This window comes from Chelonia mydas, chromosome 5 (genome assembly GCF_015237465.2).
Source record: "Chelonia mydas isolate rCheMyd1 chromosome 5, rCheMyd1.pri.v2, whole genome shotgun sequence".
Taxonomy (NCBI): domain Eukaryota; kingdom Metazoa; phylum Chordata; order Testudines; family Cheloniidae; genus Chelonia; species Chelonia mydas.
In genome coordinates this window covers 122,503,711-122,524,696 of record NC_051245.2, presented here as the reverse complement: position 1 = coordinate 122,524,696, position 20,986 = coordinate 122,503,711, and the positions used below count along the sequence as shown (strand labels likewise).

The following is a 20,986-nucleotide window of genomic DNA, read 5'->3' as shown; positions in this document are numbered from 1 at the left end:
ACTACGTAGCATGTGCGACTTAATGATGCAATCACGCGATAGACTAGGAATACTCTGAAGGAGACGTTCCGGTCTGTTGTGTACATAATACACGTTTCAAAAATCTGCCTAATTAAGGAATTACCCAGTGGAGTGGAAGTCTACTGGGTACATGACATGGTTTAAAAAAAAATCTTCGTATAATTACGACATTACATGTTAGCTGTTACGGGCAGTTTTGAATGCAGGGGAATGACCCATAGTTGCTATTTCTTCTGCTAAAATATAAATAGATTATGATCTGTTTTTAAAGAGAAATGAAATATGCTCTTACAGTAATGCAGTTGTTGTGTCACTTCCCTTGTTGTGTTTTGCCTAACTGTAGTGACATCTGTAGTATGTAATGATACAGTCAGACCATCATGCCCTGGTCTCAGAAAGCAGACGTAGCAGCACTGATGTAAATGAGTTCCACCCTCAGTTTCACATTTCCTTACTTGTCTTTTTGAGTCACACATTTAGGGCCTAGAGCCGCAGTCCTCATGCAAAACACGCATTGACTTCGATAGGAGGTTTGCCTGAGTAAGGACTGCAGGATCATCCGTGTTGCCTAGATGAAGGTTTTTGTCTGATTAATTATCAGTTTAATTGTTGAGCACTAGAGAGAGAAAATACTCTCTCAGTAGAATGAAGTAAGGAATAGCAGCAGAAAGTGGAATCTGCCAGTGAGATGGAAACACAGCAATTGCCATACCGGATCATCCCATCTAGTCCCAGTATTCTGTGACCAGCAGAGGCCAGTACCAGATGCTTCAGTGGTGGTACAAGAAAACTTGCAGTGGGCCGTTATATAGGATAAGCTGTACAGATAGTTTCCAGAGAGTTTGTGGGTTGGGTACTAAAGTGGACTCAACCTACAGGGTTGTTTAGTGTACTCAGGAAAATAGGCATTAGTCTAAAACAGAGGCAGAATGGTGGCTGGTAAAAACTGATCTGTGTAAGGAGACAGTGACCTTGGTTTCAGCTCAAGGTTATTAATAGGCAGTTGAAACTTCTCACATTTTACTCAACTGTCAAAATCATTCCATTAGGTATTTGTGGATCATAGTAGACTTGGTTGTTTGGATGGGGTTCTCTCTGATAATCAAGTGGGAATCCCATATTTTAAAATATGTTTTCATGCAGTTTATTACAGAATAATGGGGCTTGGAAGGACTTTGTAAGTGTCAGGTCTAAACTTTATTTAATCATCACAGTTCTATGCATTATTCAAGTTTGATATGTGTGTTTGTATAAATCGGTGTTATGGACTATGCAGTTAAGCACTGTATTTTCCTTTAAAAGTGACATTATGTGCTTGACTGTGGAATGAATATACTGTACTTGTCAAAAATGCAATGTTCAATTCACATAGCGTATTCTAGTGTAGTTTTGGTTCTGTGTGTGTGTAATCGCACACATGCATATAATATAAAACTGAGACTGGAAGATTCTCTTTAATTAGTGAGATTTAGTCAGATTGCATATCCTAGGTAGTAATGAGCTTCATATAAGCAAACCCTCATTGGATCAAAGTCAGTTTAGATAAGGGCAGCTCAAGGTCACAGAGGGAGCTGCCCAGCAGGCCAATTTGCATAAAAAATTACTGTCAGAAATAGGCCACTGAGGCAGCCCTGGCATTTTGATCTCTTGGCCTTTGTCATGGAGATTCCTGGTTGAGAAGGGAGGAAGGCCAGTGTCCCAGATAATGATTAACTGTTTTAATGGCATTCATTCATTCATTCCGCACTAACTACTCATGCAGAAAAAAGGGTTATGTAAAATGACATTAGAAGAAAAATCATTTGTAATCGTTGCATCGGGCTGCACTTTGAGGAGACATTAGGAGTAAATCCATGGCGTGGTAGGCTTATGCTTTATCTTCTGATATTTACTGAGTTTACTGGTGCATGAAAAGCTTTCAGCAAGAATAGCAGATGGGATGGACCTTTCATAGGTAATGCTATCTACCAGGTTATTACTTCTATATATTGATAGTGAAGTAATCTCCTAGATATCTCCGTACAAATATAGATTATTTAAATGTTTGTAACAAAAAAAATAACATAGAGAAGCTACTTTCATGAATGCTTTATTTTGTACCCATTGGATTGGAGTCCTTAGATGCTTTTTTAAACCTTAAATAATAATAAAATAGAGGGCTTAAAAACATACAGGTTCCCCTTGTGTTTGGCTTTTGGAAAGCCGTAGAGATGTGTATAGTTGTAATCTGAACTGTAAGTATTCAGTTTAATTTGTCTCCTTAAATCTGACCTTTTCTATTTGCTAAACACAAGGGAATGTTGTGTGGAGCTTTTTTCATGTCACTTGAGCATACATTCCTAATGCAGTGAATACTCTCAAGGATTCCTGTTAGACCTTGTACAGTACAATAAGAAAAGCTTAACATCCCTCTGTTTCCACTACCGAGTTCTGATGTACAATTGTTTTCTAATGAGGTAAGACCTATTCAGAGTGCCATCCTCTTTTCTTAGTAGCATGGTGTACTATAGTTGGTTAAAAGATAGCATGCAGATAACATTTATCATAGTAATTAAAGTTTTCAGCTCAAAGTGTTGTTCAGATTAACATCCAGAGGTTTATCAGTCAAGTCAGCAGTACATGAACTTCTGAGGAGAGCTGTTAGAGGCTATAACTGCTAAGAACTTCAAGTGCTAGTGTTGACCCATCTTTAAATAGAAGAAAAGACACAAACTACAGAAGTACACACATAATTTATGAGCTGGGAGGATTACTTTTATCTTGAACTGTAAGATTTAACTACTGGATTAGAGTGAAGGAGTCTATAAGTACTTTTTATTTATTCATTCAGTCATATAAATTACTAGCATTATCACTGGCAGACATGATAAATTCTATGCTAGCAGTATCATTCTGATCCTTAAATCTGGTGTTTATTTAACAAATCATATCTCAAGAGAGAAGAGACCCTGATTTTTCTTTTTCAAAAGAAAGTTATATTGTTTTAAGCATCATGTAAATTTTAATAGAGATTTTAAATACATACAACACTAGTAGTCTAAATTGTTTTATTGGCTAAATCCGTGTAACACCATTTGACAGTTCAAGGTGAAAAACCCCACTAACATTGTAACAGATACTTTGAGGTTAACATATATGTGTGTCTGATGTGTCACAGTTGCGATTTCGCATTCCAAATACATGACAAACTATAAGAATAAGACCATTTAATCAAATTTCTCCAATTGAAATATAACCCTTTAAGGCTTAATAGAAATATAGAGTCATTTGTAATATAATTCAGTTGATCTTCCCTTGACAGATACATTCCACAGATATTCTAGATGAAGAGCTGTCTCTAGTAGACAAGTGGTGACTGAAGTAACCAGAGATAGTGACCTGTTGCAGTTTCTTGGTCGCATCACAATGTGAGCTTCAATTGACATAAGCCTAGAAAATGGATTTCATACACACAAAATTCTGTATAAAGGCAGAGGAAGAAGGATCCAGATTATTTAATTTATGTCTACTTCTAAGGAACTCTGTATTAGAACCTATGCAACTTTATTTCCCGTGAGTGGCAGAGTATGGGATCCAAAAACGGGAGCTGGCCAAACATACTAGGGTTGAAGGCTTTGCACACCTCCTATTCAAAAACAGTTTGAATTTATGAATTTTTTTTTCATGTAAATTAAATATGGGGGAGGGGTTTTTAGCCTGTTCTGTGTAGTAGAAAGAATGTCCAAAAAGCTAGGTTGGCACACGTGAGTGGCCTGAACACATTACTATCTCTATATCTATCTACAGAGAGAGATAGAATATATATCTGTTGTTTTATGAGATTTTCTCTTTTTGTCTTTGTGCTCCTTTTGTCACAAACACTGGTTTTCATTCTCTCTGATTTTTGCTCCATGTTTATACTGTTTTTCAATGGCCATGTCCCTTCTCTGATCCTTCATTCACAGCATGTAGTGAATGAAATGTGAACTGAGTTACATGAATCTGAAGTGCGCTTTTAAAGCCATGTGGGTTCAAAATATGGTGATACAAGCTTGTCCTGTCCTACCAAAAATGTGATCAGATGCATAAAAGATGATCAAGGAATAATCCTGTAGTTTCTATCTATTTTACAAGCATCACTATAATTCCTCTGTAAAGACAGAATATACAGTTGCATTAGAAGTATTAATGGGATGTAAACACAATGAGAGGTTTAAAAGAAAAAAGCATCCTTTGCAATAATAGACTGCTATTTAAAAAAAAATTGATGAATTCTTTGAAATCACACACATTTTCCTGTGTTCCACTAGAATGAATAATAAAGGAAAATATGTGGACCTTTAAATTAACTGGATTCTGTTTTGACCAGTTTTCATAGAACCTTGATTGCATCCCCCTTCCTCGGCAGATATGCTAACTCTGATTAAACAAAGGTTTTATTTTTTATTGTTTTCTATCGAATAAGTGTGTGTACATAACCTAGAACATATCCATGTGCGCTCACGCACTCCGTTCAAAATGTATGTGGTGGTACTCTGAGCAAAGTTATTATTTATTGGCTCTGGATTTAAAAAATAAATCTGCCTGACCCGTTGAGTTCAGCTTAGTGTTCCAAAACTTTCTTTGCGTTAAAAAGCAGTTCTGACTTCAAACAGCAAACACAATAATTTAATCTGGTGGTTGGTGCAGATTCAGATCCACTAGTGACTTGAAAATTGACATTGGCAGATTCTGTTCAGTGACTAGGGGAAGGGGGCAGGGGAGGTGGAGGGTGAGAGGAAATAGGAGTGTGGTAGATTTAGGCTGTGTATCTCTCTCAGAAGACCTTCCCCATATTGCCTTAAGTGAGTCCTGCTGGGAGGGACTCGTTTTGCAATTCACAAATGCTTCTATCCAGCTGGTGGATGTAATATCTGATGGCCCTGGTTGTTCCCTGAGGATAGTGGGACATCTGCAAAAAAGAGAGCGAGAAATCAGCAGCCTACTTTCCTGCACTGAGAGTCGAAATAAAATGGCTGTATGGAACGGACACTGAAGTTTCCTATCCCACTTGATTTTGGTGATCAAGGTTTAATTTGTTCTGTAATATTACATGAGCAACTTGCTCCTTTTTCCAAGCTTCTTGCTTGCAGCTGGAATGCTGTTGATTTAGACAGCTTTTTGTTTAGATTATTTGAAACATTTGGAATTCACCAGACTTAATGCTCACCTGTTTTCCATATTGCAGACCAGACCAGGATCAATCAAGAGGTCCAGTTCGTATTCTGAGCATTCTGCATTGGTGTACTGCTACAACTGCTCCCAGAAAGGACATTATGGATATGTAAGTCTCAGTAGTCTCTGGCTAAATGTTAAATGTATCCATCTTATACATATGCTTATCTTCACTGTGGTGTGTGGTTGGAGGAATGAGCTGAAAGACTCACGCTAACACTGTAGAAAGAACAGTGCTAATTAAATATGTGTGATCTTGCAGCATTGTTAAAAATAATTGGATGCCACTGTAAAATGATCTGGAACAGATAAAAGAAGAAGAAATACCTTAGGCTAATTTTTAAAAACATGTTAAGTTCTCCTGTGGGTGTGGCGTGGAATATTGCTGAAATGTTCAGTGTCTCCACTTTAGTCAGCCAGACTATTTCAAATTGACAAGATTTGGTACTCCCAATTGTTCTGACATTGGGATAGGTATATAATAAAGTACCATAGAAGGAGTCCCAAAACCATGTCTTGAAGCAGTGCCATCTGATTAGAAATTCCCCCTCCCCAGCCAACTTTCCAGGCCATTTAACAACCAGTTTTCATACAGAAAAAATTGATGGTTTCTAACCTGTAACTTAATGTTTCTTCTTGAGTTTCATATAATTTCTTCATTAGGAAACAATTTTCCAGGATGATGAGCATCCTAAACGTATGTTGGCTTCAATGGGAATTGAGGGCATTTAACACCTTACAGGATCAGTTCCTTGATATATATTTTGACTGTCAGTATCCTTACACAACAGGTGCAGCTCTGCACCTGTAACCACACAAAACAGGTGTTGTCTTATTAACTTTGCTGTGAAATATGTCCGGGGGAAATTTTACAGTGAGAAACAATATTGATAGAAAATCTGCATTCCAAGTGTCTTGAAAGCTTTAGGTTCATCCTTTTCTACATCCTATGGATAGTATTCACCCAAACACTCCTTCGTTCCCTCCTAACTGTCTTACATGTCCACGTAGCCACAGTAGTTGTGTTTTACAGCATCACAAACAGAGCAGGGTATGTTGTTTTCAAGGAGTTTCAAGCCTCATATGGAATGGTATGGGGACATAAGGCAGTTAAAAGTCAATCGGGTTAGCTAGGGCTACCCACCAGCAGACTTAAATGTTAAATGAAGAACTTTAAAATTGGTGCACAACTTTACTTGGAGCCAATGTAAAGATTTCTAGATTGGAGGGCTGTATTGTGACAAACATGTACCTGTTAAGAAATCTGCTACACTCTGGATAAGGTGTGTCCTTGGGGGCAGGGGGACCCTAGAAAATAGGCAACTGCAATAATCCAATATAGATAAAATAGGAGCATTGGTCATCAGCCCTATGTCATTCATATTGAGCAGCAATCACAATCTTGGCAATAGTTCTCAGATGGTACAAAGCGGTCTGCCTAACGATAGCTCTAAGGTGCAAGTCATCTGTTTTAAGATGTATTGATAAATCTGCTGATAGTATGACACACCAACACTTATTTCTGTAGTTTGTTCTGTCATTGTTCAATCTCGGATTTCAGACTGTAATTATCAGAACCTTCGACAAAGGAAATGTTGAAATTATTGGTCACATTTGTTATCTATAAACAGAATAAAGTCCAAACCAGTAATATATATATACTTGGTGCTTTAAAAGAGTTTATTTCACAAAGTTGAAAATAATTATGAGCCGAAACATTTGGGAGAAAAAATTTAAACAGAAAATGTGAATGATAATTGGGAAGTGTTAAAATGTTCTTGAGGCCCAAAGAGTCACAATCAAGAGAGAAGACCACAGTGGATAAAAAAAATTAACCTGGCTTAGAGGGGAAGTGAAAAAATAAAATACTGTAAACAAGGAAGTGGAAGTTGGTAGTAATGAATGTGTAAATCAAATAATTACGAATTGCAGAAAATTGATAAGGGAAGCAAAAGGGGACAAACAAAATTATGGCCAGTGGAGTTCAGGACAAAGAGAAGAAGCTTTTTAAGACTATTAGGAACAAAATGAATACTAACAATGGTATCGGTCCATTATTAGATGGATGGGGTAGAATGGTCAATAATAAAGCATAAAAGATGGAAGTGTTCGAATCATATTTATAATATACTGTGACGAAGTTCCTCCTCTACCTTGGTGGGTCTTGCATTCATTGGCAGATTTGCTCATCTCGGAGATTCATGGCAGCCCTCAGTTTTTGCCGTTTTCGTGAACCCACAGTCCAGGTCAACTCCTCCTGTGTCTGACCAGGAGTTGGGAGGTTTGGGGGAACCCGAGCCCGCCCTCTACTCCAGGTTCCAGCCCAGGGCCCTGTGGAATGCAGCTGTCTAGAGTGCCTCCTGGAACAGCTGTGCAACAGCTACAACTCCCTGGGCTACTTCCCCATGGCCTCTTCCCAACACCTTCTTTATCCTCACCCTAGGACCTTCCTCCTGGTGTCTGATAATGCTTGTACTCCTCAGTCCTCCAACAGTACACGTTCTCACTCTCAGCTCCGAGTGCCTCTTGCTCCCAGCTCCTCACGCACGCCACAAACTGAATCATAGAATCATAGAATATCAGGGTTGGAAGGGACCTCAGGAGGTCATCTAGTTCAACCCCCTGCTCAAAGCAGGACCAATCCCCAATTAAATCATCCCAGCCAGGGCTTTGTCAAGCCTGACCTTAAAAACTTCTAAGGAAGGAGATTCTACCACCTCCCTAGGTAACGCATTCCAGTGTTTCACCACCCTCCTAGTGAAAAAGTTTTTCCTAATATCCAACCTAAACCTCCCCCACCGCAACTTGAGATCATTACTCCTTGTCCTGTCATCTTCTACCACTGAGAATAGTCTAGAACCATCCTCTTTGGAACCACCTCTCAGGTAGTTGAAAGCAGCTATCAAATCCCCCCTCATTCTTCTCTTCTGCAGACTAAACAATCCCAGTTCCCTCAGCCTCTCCTCATAAGTCATGTGTTCCAGACCCCTAATCATTTTTGTTGCCCTTCGCTGGACTCTCTCCAATTTTTCCACATCCTTCTTGTAGTGTGGGGCCCAAAACTGGACACAGTACTCCAGATGAGGCCTCACCAATGTCGAATAGAGGGGAACGATCACGTCACTCGATCTGCTGGCTATGCCCCTACTTATACATCCCAAAATGCCATTAGCCTTCTTGGCAACAAGGGCACACTGTTGACTCACACTGTTGAAGTGAGGTCCTTTTTAAACTCAGGTGCCCTGATTAGCCAGCCTTAATTGATTCTAGCAGCTTCTTGATTGGCTGCAGGTGTTCTAACCAGCCTGTCTGTCTTAATTGTTTCCAGAAAGTTCCTGATTGTTCTGGAACCTTCCCTGTTGCCTTACCCAAGGAAAAGGGACCTACTCAACCTAATATATCTGCCATCTATCACTCTCCTGTGGCCATCTGGCCTGACCCTGACACAATATTCATATCAGATAATGATGATGAATTAATTTCCTTTCCAACAGCAATTAAGGATGGTGTTAAACTGCAGCTACTAAAGCTAGACATTTTTAACTTAGCAGAACTGGGTGACTTGTAACCAAGAGTATTAAAAGAGCTGGCCAATGAGCTATCTCAACCATTAATGTTGATTTTCAATAAATCTTGGAACACTGTGGAAGTTCCAGAGGACTAAAGGATAGCTAACATTTTAAAAAGAGAAAGCAGGGTGATCCAGGTAATTGTAGACCTACCTGCCTAACATTGATTCCAGGCAAAATAATGGATACAGAACTTGATTAATAAAGAATTAAAGGAGGGTAATATAATTAATGCCAATCAGCATGGTTTTATGAAAAATAGATCTTGTCAAATAAACTGGATACCTTTTTTTGATGAGATTACAAGTTTGGCTGATAAAGGTAATAGTGTTGATGCAATAGACTTCTGTAAGGTGTTTGATTTGGCATCACACAACATTTTGAGTAAGAAATTAGAATGGTACATAATTAAAATGGCAGTCTTTAAATTGTCAAAGATATAACAAGATCCAATGGCTGGAAGTTGAAGCTAGACAAATTCAGATTAGAATTAAGGCACAAATTTTCAACAGTGAGAGTAATGCTGGATTTTCCATCACTGGAAACTTTTAAATCAGGATTGGATGTTTTTTGTAAACAAGATGCTCTGTCCCAAACAGAAATTAATTCAGGAAAGTCCTACGGCCTTTGTTAGGCAGGAGTTGAGATGAGACTATCTCAGTGGTCCCCGCAGACTTTAGAATCTATGAATCTATTACCTTTGTTTAAAGTTTGATAGAACAATCCCAACACCAGAACAGTTTTCCATCCCGCAAACAGAGCTAACCACGCCTGGCAGGAGTAAACTCCCATGGGACACAGCCCTGTAAGCTAGCAAAACCCAAAGGAAAGGACTTAGTTCACTCAAAATAGAGTTGAAACAAGGTGGGGCTCCGAGAAGGAATCTTCAGTCGTGACTTGTTCTAGGGCCTGGACACATGTAGACAACCCACAGCCAACTGCAGCAAAGTATATGGGAGACTAGCAGCCATTTAGCAGGGGCTGAGCCAGGAGGATGCGATCTGTGTTTTTTTACCCACTGGTCTTGACCCCATTGTGGGTGACCCATTTACCCCCAATCACATTTCCCTGTGAAAGATTGCTGCAAAAATGAGTTCTGTGGCAATTGTGAGAGTGTGGAGTCCCCATGCACAGTTTTCCACACATTTTGCCCCCAATGCAGCAGAAGGGTATTGTGTTTGCAGCATTTGAGCCTTGTGCATCGACAGAGCAGTTAAGAATTCAGTCCTTTGTAATTAAAGAGTGTGTCATTCACACTTTGGCTTAAGTTGCTCTATTGTAAAAATTCCAGCTCAGAAGTGGCTGAAAGTACGGATAGTGGCCGCGGGGACATCTTGGTAGTGTTGCGCCTAGACACGTGTAGTCAGTAGATAGAGTTCAAATCTACAAATCCCACAAACAAAGAGAGCTGTTCATAAAGCAAGTGCAAAAACCATTGCCCCTCTCAACTCAGGGTTCTAAGAGATGGACATCTCTGCCTGGATTTAAAAAGTCTGTCTTTAGAACAGAAAAAGACTGCAGGAATTCCCAAATAAATGGATTTGCATGGTCTTCCTCAGTTTGCTGTTTCCAAACCTCAAGAAATAAATGACACACAGCAGAGTGCTCCTTTCCTTTAAAGCTGAAGTGTACCAAGGTGTAAGGAGAGAGAAGGCTCAGATTATGGTTTTGTAAAAAACTGTCTCAGACAACGTTTTTCACAATAGTCCATCATATGTTAAGCTACCTCTTACTCCTGTTGATGAAATCTGAAATACTCAGTACTTGCTAGAAATTTAGGGATTCACTGGACTTTCACCATTCCCAAAAACTGAAGCAACAGCAAAAACTTAGTTAATTGCTAGCATGAACAGGACCATTTCCATCCATAAGATCATCATAGACCAACACACTTCCTCCATTGTTTTTAGATGTGGAAATACTTGGACATATATTTAATACAGCATTGATGCCTTGAGGTCACAATTGCCGTAGACTTAAGTTACCATATTATCTGTTTACTCAGAATACATTTTTTAAAACTGTCGCTTCCGTTAAAGGGTCAGTGTTGATGGCAAATCTGTTCTTTTCGCTGGACTTCCAAGAATGTTCCATTTCATTACAATCTATACATCCAAGCCATCCACTGGAACAGCCATAACGAGGACTAATTTTTTAGGGTCTCACTATTAAGTGTAACAACTTCCCACATTAATCAGTGGCAACCCATTGCATTATTCAGACTTTGCAGCAAGTTTTGCATGTAACAAACCTAAGGAACTGGGTAGTGTCTGCAGATGTGCCTTGCATTCACATCCAAATGTGTCAATCAAATAGAAAATGCCTCTTCTGGGTTAGTAGCAGGCTGTGCTTTCAGTCCTTTGTGGGTTACCTCTAGTGCTGAAAAATGTCCCAAGGGTATTTAATGGCACAAAGTGTATAGCAGTAGTGGCAGTATATTTGAGAGAGAGGGGTGTGGGAGAGTGCATGTTGTACACTATTGAGATGATTATTCAATACAGTGAAGTTAAAAGAGGAAGCAGAAGTGCTGGTTTTGGACTCATGTGCATTTCATCCACTAGGGCTTTACTGTCAACATATTAACAACATGAAAAATAACGAAAGGGCCATCTGTCTGTGGCACAAGCCCTAGACTTTGTGCAGCATCTCAGAACAGACCTGAGGGAGTGTGTTTCACAGCCATCAAAGAAGATAACTGTGTCTTTGCATTACTTGTCTAAAACAGTATCACCGCTGCTTTTGAGTAAATATTTGGCAATTTTTTGGCTTAATGTTTCCTTTCACTTACTCAGTATAGAGTGCCAAACCTAAACGCCTCTTCCTAGGCTTCTCCCATCTTAAACCTTGGCCAAGTGTGTAATATTAATCTTTGAAGCCTTTTTATGTACTAAAGATGCAGTTATGCTTCTCTATCCCTTTTACCTTAGTGGAGCAACTGGTATTGGGGCATGTAAGAGCTGGGATTATGCAAAGGGCAGAATCCTGTGTTTTATGGAGACTCCAACTGTCTCTCTCCACCACTTAGTTTTATATTGAATTATTGCATTTGGATGACTGACTCATGCCACTCATATTTAAAAAATGTTTTTTTCCTACCTATGTCTTAACATTTCATCATATAGGCATTGTATCAAACAGACCTCATAGGAAGAGGAGGAGCGTTAGTTGCTTATCATGGTAGGGAGTCCTTTATTCCCTTTTCTCAGGGTCTGCCTTGCACTTTTCAATACGCAGAAGCATCTAAGTCATGAAAGCACCATCTGGGAGGCAAGAATAGGAAAAAGTTTGGGATTTGTAATTATCAGTAGTTAGACACAGATTACAAATTGCAACAATATATATTGCATGCCAAAAAAGGGAGTAGATTGATTCTGAGACCTACAAATTTCTGTTGAAGAACAGCGATATTGGAGTGCTTATCCAGCAGCTCTGTGGTTGTGGCCAGACATGCCTCCCCCCGTCTCAAAAAAGAAAACTGTTTTAGAATTCTGTAGAAAAATTCATAAGTAGTTCTGATCTGTTTGTAAGCATTTCAGCTGTCTTTGCTGTCTGTCCCATCACACTCCCTTCAAGTGGCCTATTTTATTCTGTGATTCTATTGGGATGATTTAATTGGGGATCGGTCCTGCTTTGAGCAGGGGGTTGGACTAGATGACCTCCTGAGGTCCCTTCCAACCCTGATATTCTATGATTCAGCTGAAAAAATACTTGAGTGTCCTCCTCTGGATCTTTCCCAGCAGTAACCACTTCATTAGCCATTCTACAGCCTCCTGTCCCGCATTTATTCTGATAATATGTGTTTTGAGGAGTTTGGCAGTAGGGTTACATTCTTGACATGTCAGGTACTGATTACTGCTGGAAGCAGCTTGCTAAATGTATTGTGCCAATAATCAATGCCTAATCTGGAATGGAAGTCTTGTGGTCCAATATGCATCTCTTTCCTGAATATTCGTATTATGTAATAGAATCCTAGCACCACAGGGTTAGACGGGACCGCAGGGGACATCTAGTCTAACCCCCTGGCAAGATACAGGATTTGTTGTGTCTAAACTATCCAAGAGAGATGGCTACCCAGCTTCCATTTGAAAACCTTCCGTGAAGGAGCAGCCACAGTCTCCCTAGGCATCTGTTCCATTGTCCTACTGTTCATACAGTTCGGAAGTTTTTCCTGAGACTTAATCTAAACCTATTATTGTGTAGTTTGAACCCACTGCCTCTTGTCCTGCCCTCGGTGGCAAGAGAGAACAACTTTTCTCCATCTTCTTTTATGGCAGCCTTTCAAGTATATGAAAACCGCTATCACGTCCCCCCTTAATCTCCTCTTTTCCAAACTAAACATACCCAGTTCCTTCAGCCTTTGCTCATCTGGCCGCATTCCATCCTTTGATCATCTTTGACACTTGCCTCTGGATCCTTTCCAGTTTCTCTGCAGCCTTTCTATATGTTAGTGACCAAAACTGGGGACACTACTCCAGATAAGGCCTAACCAGCACTGAGTAGAGTGGTTCTATCACCTCCTGTGACTTGCATGCTATGCCTGTTAATGCAACCTAATATTGCATTTACTTTGTTTGCAACAGCATCCCATTGCTGGCTCAAGTTGAGACTCTGATCCACCACAACGCCCAGATCCTTCTCAGCAGCTCTGCTGCCAAGCCAGTTTTCCCCCAGTCTGTATTTGTGCTTTTGATTTTTCTTCCCTAAATGTAGCACCTGACATTTGTCGTTGCTGAATTTCATTTTGTTATTGATAGGTCAATTCTTCAATTTATCAAGACCCCTTTGAATTTACTCTATCCTCCAAAGTGTTGGCAGCCCCCACCCCCGGCTTTGTGTCATCTGCACATTTGATCAGTATGCTCTGTATTCCTACATCTATGTCATTTATAAAGCAGGGCTGTCACACGCTTAAAAAAATTAATCGCGATTAATCACATTGTTAAACAATCATAGAATACCATCTGTTTAAGTATTTTTGGATGTTTTCTACATTTTCAAATATATTGATTTCAATTACAACATGGAATACAAAGTATAGTGCTCACTTTATATTTATTTTTGATTACAAATATTTGCACTGTAAAAAACAGTATTTTTCAATTTACCTCATACAAGTACTGTAGTGCAATCTCTTTATCATGAAAGTGTAACTTACAAATGTGGAATTATGTACAAAAAATAACTGCATTGAAAAATAAAACAATGTAAAGCTTTAGAGCCTACAAGTCCACTCAGTCCTACTTCAGCCAATCACTCAGACAAACAAACTTGGTTACAATTTGCAGGAGATAATACTGCCCACTTCTTGTTTACAGTGTCACCTGAAAGTGAGAACAGGCATTTGCATGGCAAGATATTTACGTGCCAGATGCGCTAAAGATTCCTATGTCCGTTCATGCTTCAACCACCATTCCAGAGGACATGCCTCCAAGCTGTTGATGGGTTCTGCTCTGTAACGATCCAAAGCAGTGCAGACTGACACATGTTCATTTTCATCATCTGAGTCAGATGCCACCAGCAGAAGGTTCATTTTCTTTTTTGGTGGTTTGGGTTCTATAGTTTCCACATCAGAGTGTTGCTCTTTTAAGATTTCTGAAAGCATGCTCCACACCTCGTCCCTCTCAGATTTTGGACGGCACTTCAACTTTGGATGACATCTTGGGTCGAGTTGCTGTAGTTATTTTTAGAAATCTCACATTGGTACCTTCTTTGTGTTTTGTCAAATCTGCTGTGAAAGTGTTCTAAAACAAACGTGCTGGGTCATCATCCGAGACTGCTATAACATGAAATATATGGCAGAATGCGGGTAAAACGGAGCCGAAGACATACAGTTCTCCCCCCAAGGAGTTCAGTCACAAATTTAATTAACACATTATTTTTTAATGAGCATCATCAGCATGGAAGCATGTCCTTTGGAATGGTGGCTGAAGCATGAAGAGGCATACGAATGTTTACCATGTCTGGCACGTCAATACCTTGCAACGCCAGCTACAAAAGTGCCATGCAAATGCCTGTTCTCACTTTCAGATGACGTAAGTAAGAAGCAGGCAGCAATATCTCCTGTCAATGTAAACAAACTTGTCTTAGTGATTGGCTGAACAAGAAGTAGGACTGAGTGGACTTGTAGGCTCTAAAATTTTACATTCTTTTGTTTTTGAGAGCAATTAGGTAACAAAAAAAATCTACATTTGTAAGTTGCACTTTCATGATAGATATTGCACTACAGTACCTGTATGAGGCGAACTGAAAAATACGATTTCTTTTGTTTATCATATTTACTGTGCAAATATTTATAATAAAAAAATAATATAAAGTGAGCACTGTACCCTTTGTATTCTGTGTTGTAACTGAAATCAATATATTTGAAAATGTAGAAAAAATCCGAAAATATTTAATAAATTTCAGTTGGTATTCTATTGTTTAATAGTGCGATTAATCGCGATTAATTTTTTTGAGTTAATCACATGAGTTAACTGCAATTCATTGACAGCCCTATAATAAAGATGTTAAATAATACTGGACCCAGAATAGAGCTCTGTGGAACCCCACTCGAGACCTCCTTCCAATCTGACATCATTTCATTAATAGTTACTTGTTCGCAGTCGTTTAACCAATTATGTATCCACTTAATGGTAGTTCTGCTGAGCCTGTATTTCTCCATCTTACTCATCAGAATATCTGTGTCAAAAGCCTTGCTGAAGTCCAAGTATATTATGTCCACCGCATTCCCTCATCCACCAAACCAGTTACCCTGTCAAAGAAGGAAATCAAGCTGGTTTGGGAGGATTTCTTCTTGGTAAATGCATGCAGTAATAGCACTATGCTTAAAATAACTCCCTGCTTTACCTCTTGCTTTGAGACTATTGCAACCACATACAGCAATATGTCTTAGAGTTTGTCTACACTTGAAATGATACAATAGTGCTGTGGCGCTTCAGTGTAGACACTACGTACCCTGATGGGAATGATTCTCCTGTCGATGTAGGTAATCTACCTCCCTGAGAGGCGGGGTGGCTGGGCCGACGAAAGAACTCTTCCATCAGCCTAGCACTGGCTACACCAGGGAATAGGTCATTTTAGCTACACTGCTCAGGGGTGTGGATTTTTCACATCCCTGAGTGACATAGCTGGGTTGACCTAACTTCTTACTATACACCAGGCATCGGTAAGCTAGTCTAATCTTCGTTCTCACTGACACACGCTTTTCTTTCCAAACTGCCTTCCATTTACATGAGCACTGAATACACTATGGCTAAGCTTCCCTAGCTACCATTTTAAATGTCCTTCGAGATAGAGCCCACATACCTGAAATCATTTTACCTGAATCACATAACCCTAAAGTCTGAGGGCTTTTTTTGTTGGTCACTCTGTTCACCAGCTCCTGCCTGTAAGTCAGTTTTCATGCTTGTACATAGTGTCACGGTTAGCAAACTTTCAGGGAACATACCACAAAGATAATGTTGTCCTGGGGGTGGGGGTGAGGGGGAAGGATATCAGAGATGTCAGTGTTGATATGTCATATCTGCACAGAGTGCTTTCTAGACTTTTGCTGCATATTTGACAGTATTAATGTTTTGAGTTGTTCAGCAGAAAAAGAAAAAAAGTCAAAGACGAAACATTTTGGCATATTTTCCCAGCTAGCCGTGCAGAGGGCCAGCACAAGTCTTGAGTGGGATTTAAAGTTGGGTATGGGGGCAAATTTCACCTTAACAGATAGTTAATAACATTGAAAGCTTAAGCTATAGACTGCAGACTGGAGTCTTAAAGACCAGAGAAAAAGACCCTGATCCAAGACCAACACAACTTGCAAAGTATCTATAGAAAGGAATAAAGAAAGGAGGGTTGGAAGGTGAGATCACTTAAATGGCAGAATAAGGGCGGTTTGAGTTCCTTATCTGTAAATTTGCATATTTTCAAGTGTTTGGGGTTCTTGGACATTTGATCTTTTAACTTTCCTGATTTTTAATGTGTTTTTTTGTTTGTATGTGGGTTTTTTCCTAACTGCAATGTGCTTATAAGGATTTTTACTCTTAAGTTACTGAAGTGTTCTCTGAACTTTAGCTTTACTTCAGCCAAGTTCTTTGTCTGAATAGGAACCAGAGTAGTTAGAAATTTAAAAAAATGCATTCAGTTGCCAAGTCCACTGCTGCCAGTTTAGGATATAGTGCCTCATTTAATCTTGGCTCAAAGACCAAGGAAGTCCTAGCTGAAGACATTTCTAGTGTGTTGTAGATCTAAAGTATATAGGAGGAAGTGTGAGGACGCATAGGAAGAGGGGATTGTAGAGTTAGCAGTACCAAAGTCTTGAAAGAAAGCTGCTCAGCATCTGGTGGGGACATCAGAAAAGTGAAAGCCACTGAAGATTTCATGAGAACAAGAAGACAGATTTAACTAGATTTGGGCGTGTTCAGAGAGGAAAAGAATCACACCTCCAAGAAATTTACAAGCAAAAAAAGCAGCAGTTAGTATCACCTGAAGTTTAGCCAGATTGGCTGTCAAGACTGCAATAACGCTTAATTTGTACGATTCATATTTGCCAATCTGTGTGACGGAGAAATAAGCCCCACTATAAGTGAGATTCTGAGTACAACTAAACCAATCAGTTCCTGTGACTCAAGATTCTAGACTTTCCCTTCTCATCTCTTCTTCATGCCAAGTCTGATGTCTCCTTGCAGACGAAGTCTCCTGCAGAATGTGTTTTGATTCAGTATCTTTCAGAAAGTTAATTCTGATTGATTTTTTTTTTGTACAGCACCTGCCTACAGTGTGCCTGACTCTAGCCCTTCACTTCTATGTGTACTACATTTGCTACATAACTTTGTAAATCAAAATAAGAGCAGGTTTGTAATAACTGATGGGAGACATGGGATTCCATCTGTCACACCCCTAGCTATCAAAGGATAGTAACAAAGAAGTTAAATAAACATTTAAATAAATGTTGCTGCATATGCACAATTGTGATACAAATATAAGCAGGGCTATTGGAAACTAATACAATTATCAGGATTTAAAGAACTGAAGGCCAGATTCCCCAGCTGGTGTAAATCAACATTGATCCATAGACTTCAGTGGGATAAACCTGATTCATACCCTTTGAGGTTCTGGTTTATTTCCTTAACTCTGAAATCAATAATCCAAAGTTTAACAAGATGTCACAGCATGTAGTAACCTAAAATGTGATTTGCAGGAGTGCTCAGAGAAGCGGATGTACAATGGGGCATTCCCTTCTTCCCCATTCATCTACTACTATGATGATGAGTATGACATCAAGAGGAGAGCTCAGAGGGCAAAGAGAAAGGTTGAAGGTATGGTATATTTTGTGAAATACTTCTTACTGACCATCACGTTTTTAAGTGGTCTTTGATCAGGGTGCATTGGTATATTTACTGCTTTTTGTTAGGCATTTTGTAATCTTGGCTTTCTTCATGTTGTGTAAGATGATGATGGGGATTATCTGAATCAACAAGCAGGGCAAGGTTAATGAGTTTAGTAACCTCAGTCTGTTCCTGAAATTCATGGTTCTAAAAGGACACCTGGAAGTACTTTAACCCCCAAAATCTCACTGACCTTAAAATGGTTATAAACTCATGGGGAGCGTTCTCTGAATTGTAAATTATGTTTTTAAAAATCTGTTTGCAAAACACAATTACAAAAAAAAAAATGTATATGAATGGCCACTTTCTACAATGAGCCCACTTGTGGAGGAAGATACTACTCAACATGAGTAAAATTGGCAGGGCCTGGTCCTTACTCTGTCCAAATCTCTGAAGACCCATCTGTAGAACAGGTATATCTGCTTCGCAGCCAGATCAGCAGTTTTTGGACTGCAGAATCTTGACTATAGAAATGTCAGAGGTAAAATGACACTGTTTGATTTTCCAATCCCCGATTGAATATATGGGTCTTCCAAAGATAATTGTTTTTTAAACTGAGCAAATTTCATAGCAGAGAGAAAATGATTATGGAAACCCACAATATCACTTTTCTGGCTGCAACTGCACTTTAAAATGACATGATGATAAACTTCTGGCTTACCCAGTGTTTGCCAGAATATCTGAGTTTTATCCAGGTCCTCAGATTTTTACATACCAGGTCCATTGCTGACCCCAAACTGCAAACAGAGCTGTGGTTTTCAAGCGTTGTGGTTCTGGCCTCTTAGTGACGATTAAAAGACACTGTTCTATTTTACAGAACTTCAAGAAGCCGGCCTTTTGCCAGTGCAGTTCAAGAGACTGCGGAAGGAGGAAGAGCGTAGGGGACAGTGTCATAAGAAAAAGAAAAACCTTTGGAAAGAGCATGTAAAGAGTCCTAAAGAAGAAAAGCGCCACAAAAAGGCCAATAAGAAGTCCTGGGCAGAGGAACGCAAAGAGAAGAAACACAAGAAAGATGTCCAAAGGAATAACGACCAGGAGGAGGACTTTCCTAGGGGGTGTAGAATACACTCCCCTAAGGGCAGCAAAAAGCATCACGGCTCTGCCTTCTGTCCACATAGCAGGAAAACAAAAAATGGCCAGGAGCTGCTGGATGCAGCTAAAAAGAAGAAGAAAAAGAGAAGGCAAAGAAACAAGAAAGACAGTAGTCCCACCATTGATGAGAGCTTATTTCTTATAAAACAGAGGAAAAAGAAATCAAAACAGGAATCCAGCTGCTAATTTGTCAACAGAAAGCTATGGTGGGAGGGGGGTGTAACTCACCACCATTTTGCCATGGTATTTTTCTGACCCTGTGCTAAGATGTAGAATTTGAATCCACCTTTGCATACAGGCATGGATGTGTAAAACCAATACGACAAAGAAAACTGAGCTTGTGACTCTCAGCTTCTTAAAGAGAGTATTTGCAAATGGGTAGGAAGTGGTTAATGTACGCGAGTAAAATCATACTGTATTTTTTGGCAGTCCCTCTTTTTCTGTAAGTCGATGAAAGGTTGGGAACTTTTTCTTTTTGTTTGGGGTTTTTTTTTGTTTGGATGAATGAGGGAAAAGGTCCATAGTGGGGAGGTTTGGCCTTCTTTCCTTTGAGCGATTCCTTTTAAGAATGCTACACCTGTCAAAGTACTGTAGTTAAGCAAATGTGATTCCCTTGCAGCCTGACTTTAAAGAGAGGCTTTCACACTGGGGAGACTTGGAGAAGGGGCAGGGAAGGGGAAAGTAAACAGCAATACAAAAAACAATCTTTTTGGAGAAGCATTTTCTTGCTTCTCACCCAGCTGGAGTCTGCAGTGAAATTGTTGTATTGTACTTATGACATGACAGTCTTCTGCCCTGGAAACTCATGTGATGTCACAAATTCATCATAATCACAGCATTGCAAGTTTAAGTATCAGGAGCAGATGAACTACGAGGAAGCAAATCCTTGATTGAATAACAAATCTTTTTGCTAACTGGTAAGCAAGAGAAGTTCATTTAAAAAATGTTACAAGCAGTTGGGTTGACATCTGGAATTAAATATGCCATTGTTTTCCACAGTGTGGAAGTCCTGCTTTTTAAAAGATAAAATTATGTAACCAAGCTATAGAATGCAAGCAATTTACCTGCTTCCAGAAATATAATGCCTAAGTTTAATGACTTAATGGGGTTTTTTTTGTTTGTTTGTTTTTTTAAGAAATGAAGTATTTTTTGTACTCAAAGAATTAAAAACTTTGTAAGGATAAATACTTTATCAAAGGAACCAACCAAATAAAGTTTTATGTGGGGATACATGAAACAATACGTTGGTTATACATTTTCTTTTGAGGTAGAAAACAATGCCTGGTTTTTGTTAACAAGATTAAATTATGTCAGTTCCAACCAAAAGGCTCTCGGCTATAGAATAATATAGATACCCTCCTCTAAGCCCCTTTTCTAGCCTGAGCAAAACAGTAGCTAACAATAATGGCTTCATAGAGTTGGTACGTACTCCTTGAGAGAGTTCTACTAGTTTTGAAACCTGTTGGATTTTGAAACTGAACAGGATGTGTATTAACCTATGCAGGCAAGCCCTTAGTTACATGGGGAGAATTGCCTGCATACCTATACCAGTATAATTATGCCAGTAAAATTCTACATGTGGACACTGTTATCCCAGGATAATTATGCCGGTAATTTTCCATGTGTAGACAAAGACTTAATTCATCGGCTTTTAGGTTGAAGGGATCACCTGGGTGAATGTAAGGATTTCAGTAGCCATATTCTTACATATCAGAGATTATTTGGAGCAAAAATAAA

At 39.3% G+C, this 20,986-nt stretch overlaps 1 protein-coding gene across 5 annotated transcripts in view; it reads left to right on the top strand.

The window, feature by feature from the left end:
• The window catches only part of ZCCHC7 (zinc finger CCHC-type containing 7), a 160,715-nt gene extending 140,226 nt beyond the window's left edge, over positions 1-20,489 (top strand). For all 5 annotated transcript variants that reach the window (XM_037902195.2, XM_043546338.1, XM_037902196.2 and 2 more), the window contains exons 7-9: positions 5,228-5,323; positions 17,971-18,088; positions 18,975-20,489. In XM_037902195.2, the coding sequence (XP_037758123.1) occupies positions 5,228-5,323; positions 17,971-18,088; positions 18,975-19,435 (675 nt within the window). In that variant the 3' untranslated portion in view covers positions 19,436-20,489. The remainder of the gene's footprint in view (positions 1-5,227; positions 5,324-17,970; positions 18,089-18,974) is intronic.
• Positions 20,490-20,986: the final 497 nt, after the last annotated feature.